This window comes from Falco punctatus (assembly GCF_963210335.1).
Source record: "Falco punctatus genome assembly, chromosome: 18".
Classification (NCBI taxonomy): Eukaryota; Metazoa; Chordata; class Aves; order Falconiformes; family Falconidae; genus Falco; species Falco punctatus.
The window spans coordinates 6,200,272-6,209,304 of record NC_137598.1 but is presented as its reverse complement, the minus strand read 5'-3'; the positions used below and the strand labels follow the sequence as shown (position 1 = coordinate 6,209,304).

At 44.7% G+C, this 9,033-nt stretch overlaps 1 protein-coding gene and 1 long non-coding RNA gene across 2 annotated transcripts; both read right to left on the bottom strand.

Moving 5' to 3' along the window:
- On the bottom strand, positions 1-3,587 carry LOC308055224. The gene is made up of 3 exons (XR_013924482.1): positions 3,200-3,587; positions 353-461; positions 1-25 (listed from the first exon to the last, which is right to left on the bottom strand). It is a non-coding gene; the product is annotated as an uncharacterized lncRNA (long non-coding RNA).
- Positions 3,588-5,244: 1,657 nt separating this feature from the next.
- Positions 5,245-7,466, bottom strand: LOC308055205 (epoxide hydrolase 1-like). Its single transcript, XM_080368940.1, has 2 exons — positions 7,060-7,466; positions 5,245-6,292 (listed from the first exon to the last, which is right to left on the bottom strand). The coding sequence occupies exons 1-2, from the start codon at positions 7,207-7,209 to the stop codon at positions 6,089-6,091; spliced, it is 354 nt and encodes a 117-aa protein (XP_080225066.1). The 5' UTR covers positions 7,210-7,466; the 3' UTR covers positions 5,245-6,088.
- Between the last annotated feature and the right edge of the window lie 1,567 nt (positions 7,467-9,033).

Genomic DNA, 9,033 nt, shown 5'->3' with positions numbered 1-9,033 from the left:
CAAAAGCTCATCAAGAGTGTATTTGCTATTGATAGAAAAAGATGAAGACGTTTCATTGGAAGCTGTTTCTCAATATGCTGTATTGGGCTCATGCCCTGAAGAACAGTTGTTCTTGTTCTCCACTTGTTTTCAAGCAGCAAATTAATTGGCACCCATGTGCCCAGAGCAAAACTGCCCGGTGCTGAAGCAGTAGTTTGCAGGCAGTCTGCTGTAAGTTTACACTACTACTTGTCATGTGTAACCTTTCATGCTCAAAATTCAGCTTTGGCCAGTCTTTTACCTATCTCCTCATTAGTTACCATTGCTCATTCTTTTAATGAGTCCTCTCATGGAAGAGCACCTGTTTTCTTACCTTTCCAAGCCTCCATCATCTTTATGCAGAAATGATTTATCTCTCCAGGTAGAGAATTTTTCCAATATATATGCAGCAAGCCCCACAGGGGAGTCATTCAGTCCACAACCTAATTCAAGAGAAGAAGAGAACCATTGCAGTTGCCTGGCATTGCAAATACTTCAGTGGGAGTTAAACTGGACTTACATCAATTCTTCAGAGTTTTCTATGAGAATTCAGTAAAGAGTGCATTTTACTAGCCCTGGTAGTACTTTATTCTTGAAAAGTTCACCCCAATGGAATTTTGGCTATAACTGACAGCACTATAAAGTTGAGCAATTCCTATACAGAAGAAAATAGAAGTTAAGAAAATCCTCTGGGCTTCTTGGTAATGTGTGGCAGAAAGAGCAAATTCAGATGTAAAGGGATTACACTCTGAAAAGAAATTTCAGATAAACTGTTTGGGAGCACTGTCCTGCTTAGGATGGCTAACTGGGACCCTGAGTGCTGTTCACTTTCTATGTAATTTAAACAGTGGAGTGTTGTGTATCTGCTATCTGCTCCTGCCTTTGGGGAATGCTAACAAACATTATAAACACAGCATATTATATCTGTGTTTTAACCTGTAAAACGGGTGGGGATTCCTTCAGCAGTGGTAGAGCTTGCCTTGGGAAAATTCCTGTACCACACTCTAGGCTGTAGTTTTACAGTATCCTTAGAATTGCCTACTCTCAAGTGTATTTTAGTGTGACTTTAGCATTGAATGACTGCGTAGAAGATGATGCACAATGTGATTTCAATTTAATAGTGGACATAGTTAATGCAAAGTAAGTTTGTGCATTGGCACAACAGTTTCCCTGTGCTGTCAGGCCTAAAGTGATTTGCTACACATCAAAGTCATGTAAATGCTTTGACCAGCAAAGGTAGGGCAGGCTAAAATGTGCCAGCTAGCATATGACCCGTCTGGAGGTGAGCATTTTCTGAGCTGAAAGCTGTCTCCGAATCACTGTATTCAACTTTCATGGAGTGGATGCTCAGAAATACCAGTCTTGTTTGCAGCTTACTAATGATTCAACCTGTACACATCTTAGGTACCACAGCTTCTGGTGAGTGAAAATACTGTAGCTTTGCTTTAAACCTGCCTAATGAGAACTAAACTGATAATATAGATATTTTTTGAGACTAAGCAGGGAATATGTATTTTTTCCCCCTATTTATTTTCTACCTTTCACAATTTTAGTGTGCTACAAAATCCCTGCTCTTCTTTTTTTCCAGGTTAAAGAGTCCTAGACTATGTACAGTGCTTGTAGGGAAGCTGCTTGGTCACTTTAGGGTTCTTTTTCTCCCCTTCTTGTATTCTTTTGGTTATAAAATATATTAATGAAACAGGGGTGGAACAGATTCTAAATATCATGGATTTAGTGTTTTGTCTTACTCTCTTTTTGCTTTCTTTAAGAGTTTGTAAGATTCTCTTAAAGTCTGAGCTGGCTGATGTTTCAAAGCACTGTCCTTGACTCTTGGATTCTCTCACATAGCAGCAACCAAACTAGAGCCCATTGTGATTTTCTTCCTCTGCTTAAATTGCTTTGCACTTTGTTGACATCAGTTTTTATTGGCCAGTTTAATCAACCAGTCACTTAACTGCAGAGAGGTACAAAACCATTTATCTTTAGATTAAACCAAACCCTGGATAGGTGTCAGATTTTCACTTAACCATTAACTTTTATCTGTAGAGAAATTAAGATCATATTGAAAGGTACAGGTGCCAGCACAGATTTTTGTGATACTCTCTCTCCCCTGGAACTTGCTTACTTATTTATATTCATGAATTCTCATGTTAACTAGTTATTAACCCATGAACTTAATCTTTTTCTTAAGGCAGTTTAATGTCTTTAAGAACACTGGGAGAAGGAACCTCAACAAAACTTTTCTTGGAAATTAAATATGTTCCATTACTAGGTCCACAGCTTCTTGATCCTGCCAGAGCTCTGATATTTGAAGCATGATTTCCCTGTGATATTATCACCTGTAAATGAATTCTCCTTTTAAAAACATTTCTGCTAGTTTTCTGATCAGACACTAGACATACTGGTCTTTGTTTTTCTGGGGGTTGTCTTCATTGTTTGGCTTTTGAAAAGAAAACCCAAAAAACCCCAACCTGGTATCTGGTTTGTCTCCTTTTATTTCTCTGATATTGCAATCAGTTCAAGCAACAGACTAGGCATTAGCTGATGTTTCACTTTGAGTTTCCTCTTTTCCAGTTAAATGCCAGGATGGGGTGCTATTCCTTCTATGGTCTCCGTACCTGATGCCAGTCTGAGACAGCTCTGCTGTCTTTCCTGATGAGGGTTTATTTCAATAAAGGAATACCTCATAATCTTTGATAATATTATACAAATAAATCATTTAACTTTTCTGAGATGGCCGTACCTTTCTTCAGACTCCTTATCTACTGGTCCCACTACATCATGCTTCTGGCTTCAGGTATTATGGCTGTGTCTACCTTTCTGCAAGATTCACATTGCACTTGCTTATGGTATTTTTCTTGTTTTCACCCACATTTATTTCTAGAAGCTTCAATTTCAGGGTCCTGTGCTTTACTTTAAGAGGCTTTTTGCAAAGGGGTTCTTTGCCATAGAGAAGTGGTATGCCATTTAACAGACCTTGAAAAGTGATATTTGTAGTCTCCGTCTTTTTTTAAGCGGTTCCTTTTCACTTCCTTTTACACAGCTCTTGTCCCCATGTCTTGCATTCAGTCACCAGAATTCATTGCTTCTCAAACATGGTTGGCTTTTGTTCAACTATGTTTTTATACGCCTTAAGCAGTCAGTATACAAAGTTCACAGTGATATAGAGAGGGTTCATTACCTGCAGTGTCTGGTTTGGTGGCTTGGATGTGTAAGTATCCAGACTCTCGCAATAGTTCATGTATATTCTTCTGGATGAAAGGATACATACGTCGAACATCTTCCCTAGTAAAGCCTATGAGCCATGGTATATAAGCCCCAAGCATCACGGAAATCATCCTTCTCAAACCTTCTCTGCCAGCGAAGATAAGATTCACAGATCTGAAATCAAGTTAATGAATAGAAGGTTAAATCAAGCCATTTTCTGTTTCCAAATTTTCTAGAAAATAAGTCTGACGGGAGCTGTAATAGAAGCATTTCACTAAGCCAAATACATAAGCCCTTCACATTTATCGTGATTTCCAAAAAAATTTGGGAGAGTTAAAAATGGTACAGCTGGTGTCATCTCCATCCAGGAAAGTTCTATACTTCATGGTACTGATCAGCTGCTGAAAGGCTGAGCTCCTTCCTTTTCTCCCTGCCAATTTTAAATTTATCTCCTTCCTGATTTAGAATGATGATCCTTGAGGTCTCAAATCAAAATGCAGCAGAGCTTACTTCCATGCCTAGTGAAAGAGAAGCCAAACAGCACTCCATTTTTCTCTGTACAACTCTTCCGTAGATAAGGGAGGCCAACAGCATCCTGGCTTGTGTCAGAAATTGCGTGGCCAGCAGGACAAGGGCAGTGATGCTGTACCCAGCACTGGTGTGGCTGCACCTCGAATACTGTGTTCGGTTTTGGGCCTCTCACTACAAGAAAGATGTGTCCAAAGAAGAGCAACGGAGCTGGTGAAGGGTCTAGAGAACAAGTCCTATGAGAAACAGCTGAGGCAACTGGGCTTGTTTAGTCTGGAGGAAAGGGGGCTTGGGGGAGACCTTCTTGCTCTCTAAAACTACAGGAAAGGAGGTTGTAACAAGGCGGGTGTTGGTCATTTTTTCCCAGGTAACAAGTGATAGGATGAGAGGAAATGGCCTCAAGTCGTGCCAGGGGAGGTTCAGATGGGATATTAGGAAAAATTTCTTCACTAAAAGGGTTGTCAAGCATTGGAACAGGCTGCCCAGGGAAGTGGTAGAGGTATTTAAAAGGTGTGTAGATGTGGCACTTAGGGACCTGGTTTAGCAGTGGACTTGGCAGTGTTAGGTTTATGGTTGGACTCAATGATCTTAAAGGTCTTTTCAACCTAAATGCTTCTATGATTCTATGAAATTTAGAAAGCGTGAGAATGCAAATACCACTGTCAATGCAAAGCACGTGAATATGACTGAATGCACAGGGGTGGGGATACCCCTGGAGAAAACAAAGCAGAAGGCGATGAGAGGCAGGGCAAACAGAAGGCAGGACCCGGATCGTGGAGCCAGAAGGTAGGGTAAGAACTGGAGAAACCTTCTCTGCACTGATTCCCTTTGCTACTCACTGTGGCAGCATCTGGGCCATGTTTGTGGTAATAAGAGATCCCCAGTCTTCTCCCTGTAGGTAGTATTCTTTGGAGCCCAATCTATTCATCAGCTTATGAAATTTCCGAGCAGTTGCTTTGCTGTCAAAGCCTGTAGGTAAAGAGAAACAGAGGAAACCTGTTTGTCTTGGTGTATCATCCCCTGGCCAAAGATCATGGCCTGACAGAGGCACATGTTTATGCTGCTGTGTAAAGGCACAGTGTGCTATGCTGCTCTGCCTTGCTCCTTGGCAATACAGTGAACACAAGATGGAAATTCAGTGGAAAGTGGATAAAGTGGAAAGCAGACCTGGTTTCCAGCTACCATTACCTTCCAGATCTCCACAGCCAGCCCCAGAGCCTCAGCCACATGGGTGTTAGTGCAGAGCCAAGCATCTGCATTCACAGACTGCATTCCCTGGTGAGGGCCAGGGATGACTGAGGCTCCAAGAACCTGGCAATTCCAACAGCGCCTTTTCATCGCTCACCTTTCTGGTGTGGTGCCTCAGAGAAGCCATATCCTGGGATGGATGGGCAGATGACCTCAAACACCATGTCACCCTCATTCAGGCCATGCTCAGCTGGCTCTGTGAGTAGAGTGATGGTCTTGTAGAACTCGTAGAAGAAGCCAGGCCAGCCGTGGACCATCAGCAGAGGTCGAACAGCTTGACCATGAGGGACATAGGAGGGCTTCACGCGGATAAAATGGATATCAATCCCTGCCACACATCCAGACAGATAAATTAAAGCCTTAGTTCCATCACAGTTTCTGTTCCGAACTCTGAAGAAGGAGGGTGGCAAAACTGTGATTAGCATTCACAGCAGAAGGTACACAATCAACCCATGGCAAGAAGATGCCTAGCTGAAAGGACATGCCTGGTATTTTACCTGTGTCTCATCTTTTACTTACAGACAGAGGTATTGATCCCAGTCCCAGTTACTAGGGTCACAGGAGACTGAGCATCCACCTCCTGAGAAATTGGTCTTACAGTATATAAGTACAGCTGCACTTCAATGAATAGCATAATGCAGCTAAGACACGTGCAAAAACATGACTAAATTACAAAATGTGTGGGTGATAGAAAGAGAAACATGGAAAAAGTAAGCGCAGGATATAAGTTTAACCTGCAGATCACTTATCTAAAGTCTGGCTAACCTCACCTGGCTAAACTGGGTGGTGGTGGTGGATATTCCAACCTCAGGGCCTGGGTAAATTTTACAGTTTTCAAAGGTGGCTTCAAGGCAATAGCAGAAGAAAACCTCATTGTTATTTAGTGCAGGTTCAGAGCCAGATGAAGCCCATCTTCAAGCAGATCTAATCTTATCACCACTGTGCAATGATCTTAATCTATAGAGGGTTACTAATAACATAGCCTCCACTACTGATCCTTCATTAAGCTGTTATGCACACTGTTGTCTTAATAGAGTAACCTCTTAAAGCCCCCCATTCTCTCTGTGCATTTCAGAGTGAGACCTGCTCAAGCCACAGAGACCCCCTCACCTTCAATGGTGGTTCGGAAATGGGGATATTTGTTCAGGATTTCCACTTGCTTGCGTCGGTCAAACTGGTTCCTCCAGTAGGCCACCACCTTCTGCAGGTAGCTGGAGGTGAAGCCGTAGCGGAAGGCAGCCCCTTCCAGCTGCGGTGTGTAGCGGACCTGCTCCAGGCGGCGATGCAGGTCCTGCGGACAGGAGCTCTTGCAAGGCTGGCCAGATGCCTGCATGTGCCCTATGCTAAGGCAGGCATGAACAGGCTCTCCTGGCTCCACCGGCTTCTGTGTCTCTCTCTGGGACACCACAAGCCCTCCTGAAGCAGTGCCATACTCTGTATAACTTCCTGAATCATTTATATGGAGAATATATTTCTCTACAGGTTAGCAGTTCCCCTAGGGCACCCAGGAGTAGTGGGTTCTACGCTTGCCTTACTGCTAACTCGCTTTAGGGTTTTTGGCCCTAGGAACTTGCCAGCACTGCCAGCTGAGAGAAGAATAAGCAGCTCAGCCTGTGCTACCAACTGCTAGTTGGCCAGATAATTAGTGACAGGCTTGTAGGGACAGAAGGAAGAAGGACCCCATCCTTCTTCACCCTTCCAACCCTGTCCTCTGCGGAAGCCCCTCAGTCCTGCCCTACTGGTGCCTTTGCTATCCCGGTGCCCTCCCACCCCATTCCACCACTGCAGACCTGCTGTCAAATTCTGCTGCTCAAAGCATGGCCTTTCTGCAGGAGCAGCCCCAGGTTGCATTGAGAGTCTGTGGTCTCAGAAAGCATAAAGACATTGCAGTGAATCTGAGCTCAAATCCCATTCGTAAAGGGCAGTGAGCCAGAGCATCATCTAACGGACCTGCGCTGGCTATTGCCCCCAAGGCATCACCTCAAAGCAGTAAGGTGGGTGATGAACTGGCTCCACCTCGCAGCTTTCTGCCCCTCCTTACCTCCCAGGCACGGGTACCTCGATTTCTTTGTCAGGTGTTTCAATCTTGAAGGGACAGATACTTTCATCTTCTTTCCCTTTTAGAGGTCTTTCATCTGAGCCCCACCATCCATTGCCCATTTCAATAGTCTTGATCTTGTGTCTAGACCTCAGCCAGTAAACCAGCATCCCTCCAACGCCCAGAGCGGCCACAGGGACCAGGACTGCATTCCTCTGAGAACATTTAAATGACCTGGGGAGGCATAAAATTGTTTGCGCCCAACAGAAGTGTCAAGGGTAAAGGGACTATGCTGAGGCTTGTAGTCACATTGGTTGGACGTGAGTAACAAACCCCATGCAGTCAGCAGGGGCTGGGTGTTTCTGTTATTTTTGAAGATCGCAGGCAGGATTTGTGGCAGGGTTACAGCTACCAGTGTTTCTTAGGGACCTTAAGCCTTCGCTGATCAGGACTTGTTAATCACAAGGCTTCTCTGTCCCTCTCCTTATGAACCAGGTGTGCCCTGGGAGACAAGGATCAGTAGGATCTGGATCTATCTGTTTTAAGGCAGGTACTGAAGTGAATGGGATAGTAGCACCTGGACAGCTTCAGGAATAAAAACTGCACAGAGTGGGCTGAGGAGCAGAGACAAGAGTTTTCAGCTGCTGGAGACAGCTGGATGTGCTAGACATGCCCCTTGACTGTGCTATATACATAGCTCCCCTACAGATTCAGTCATCTTTTAGGGCAACGCTAGCCCTCCACCATAGCTGTCCATAGGTAAAGGTCTCAACTTGTCTGTCTGGTGCCTCTTTTTCTTACCTAGACAGCAAAGTTTCAGACTTTCTTGAGGTGTGGGAGCTAAGGCGCCAGAGCTGGATTTAACAGACAGACAGCAATGTTTTAAAACCGTTCAAACCCTTCAGCAATCAGTCCTAAATGTAGTGTCCCTTCCCATCCCCCTGACCTGTGCCTCAAGCTCTCCAGCTTCCCTTGGGGATTAGCAGAGCTGTCTGGGGCTATTGCAGGGGGCTCAAAGAAGACTGAATGAAGATTTTTTGTCATACAGGGTATGGAAGGGACTATGCTGTGCCCCAGCCCAGGTGCTAATAAAAAGTGAACTCCTCAGCACAGAGCAGCTATTTCACTTACCTGATCCGGGACAAGGTGCCATCCCTAGAAAATGGGGGTGGGGGTGGGGTGGGAAAGATTCTTGGTCTGATAGTGTTGTCTGAATGGTACCATCCCTTGGGGATGGTGCAAGGAACATCCCCTGCCAGCACCATTTACCGCGCAGCCATGGGATCACAAGCTGTTCAGCTGGCTGGCAACAGAGACAGTGTTTCTGGGCTGTGTTTTAGCTGGATAGTTTGTCACAATAATATTCCCTCCTTCAGCGCAATTTAAATAAAAGGCACTGAACAACTGGGTAGGTGTCCTTGCGGTGTTTCATCCTACAGAGGGCTGTGTTACTTCAGCCAAGTAAATAGTTTATTTTGGCAGCTGTGTAGCGATAGGTGCCCAGCCTTGGCAGGGGACTTCCAAGCTCAAGGGTTACTCTGCTGCCAGCCATGTGGTACTCATCCTGCCCAGGGCTGGCATGAGGAGCAGCTTGTGGGACCCTTCCCTGTTCAGGTTCAGTGAGCTGCTGTACCTTTGCTACTTCCAACTGCTCCTGACTGGATACCAAGCTTTTAGGTCTCATCTGCCCGCAAGAAAAAGAAAACATCCTCGTTGGTTCTCTTTTAGCCTGGTAGATTCTCTTGCAAGAAAAGCAGAATCTAAAATCTACCAAAAACTTAGAAGCAACAGAGAAAGTCTTGTTACTCTGCAGCTAGATGAGGGAGCTGTTTGGTGTCATAATTACGATGCCTTGAGACAAAAAAAAATTAAAAAGGACAGGAAACTCCATGAAAAACCAAGTCCACTGGGTGTTTCCTGTTGCCTGGTACCCTTTCCCACTGCTACCTGTGATGCAGAACACAGTGCCTGTACTGGACACCCCAGCAGTAGTG

Bases quoted from the DNA above. Each gene is read 5' to 3' on its own strand.
- LOC308055205 (XM_080368940.1), bottom strand. From the start codon at position 7,209: ATGCTGGTTTACTGGCTGAGGTCTAGACACAAGATCAAGACTATTGAA. The intron at 6,293-7,059 runs GTACCCGTGCCT...TCCTGTCCGCAG, and splicing joins CACCTGACAAAGAAATCGAG to GACCTGCATCGCCGCCTGGA.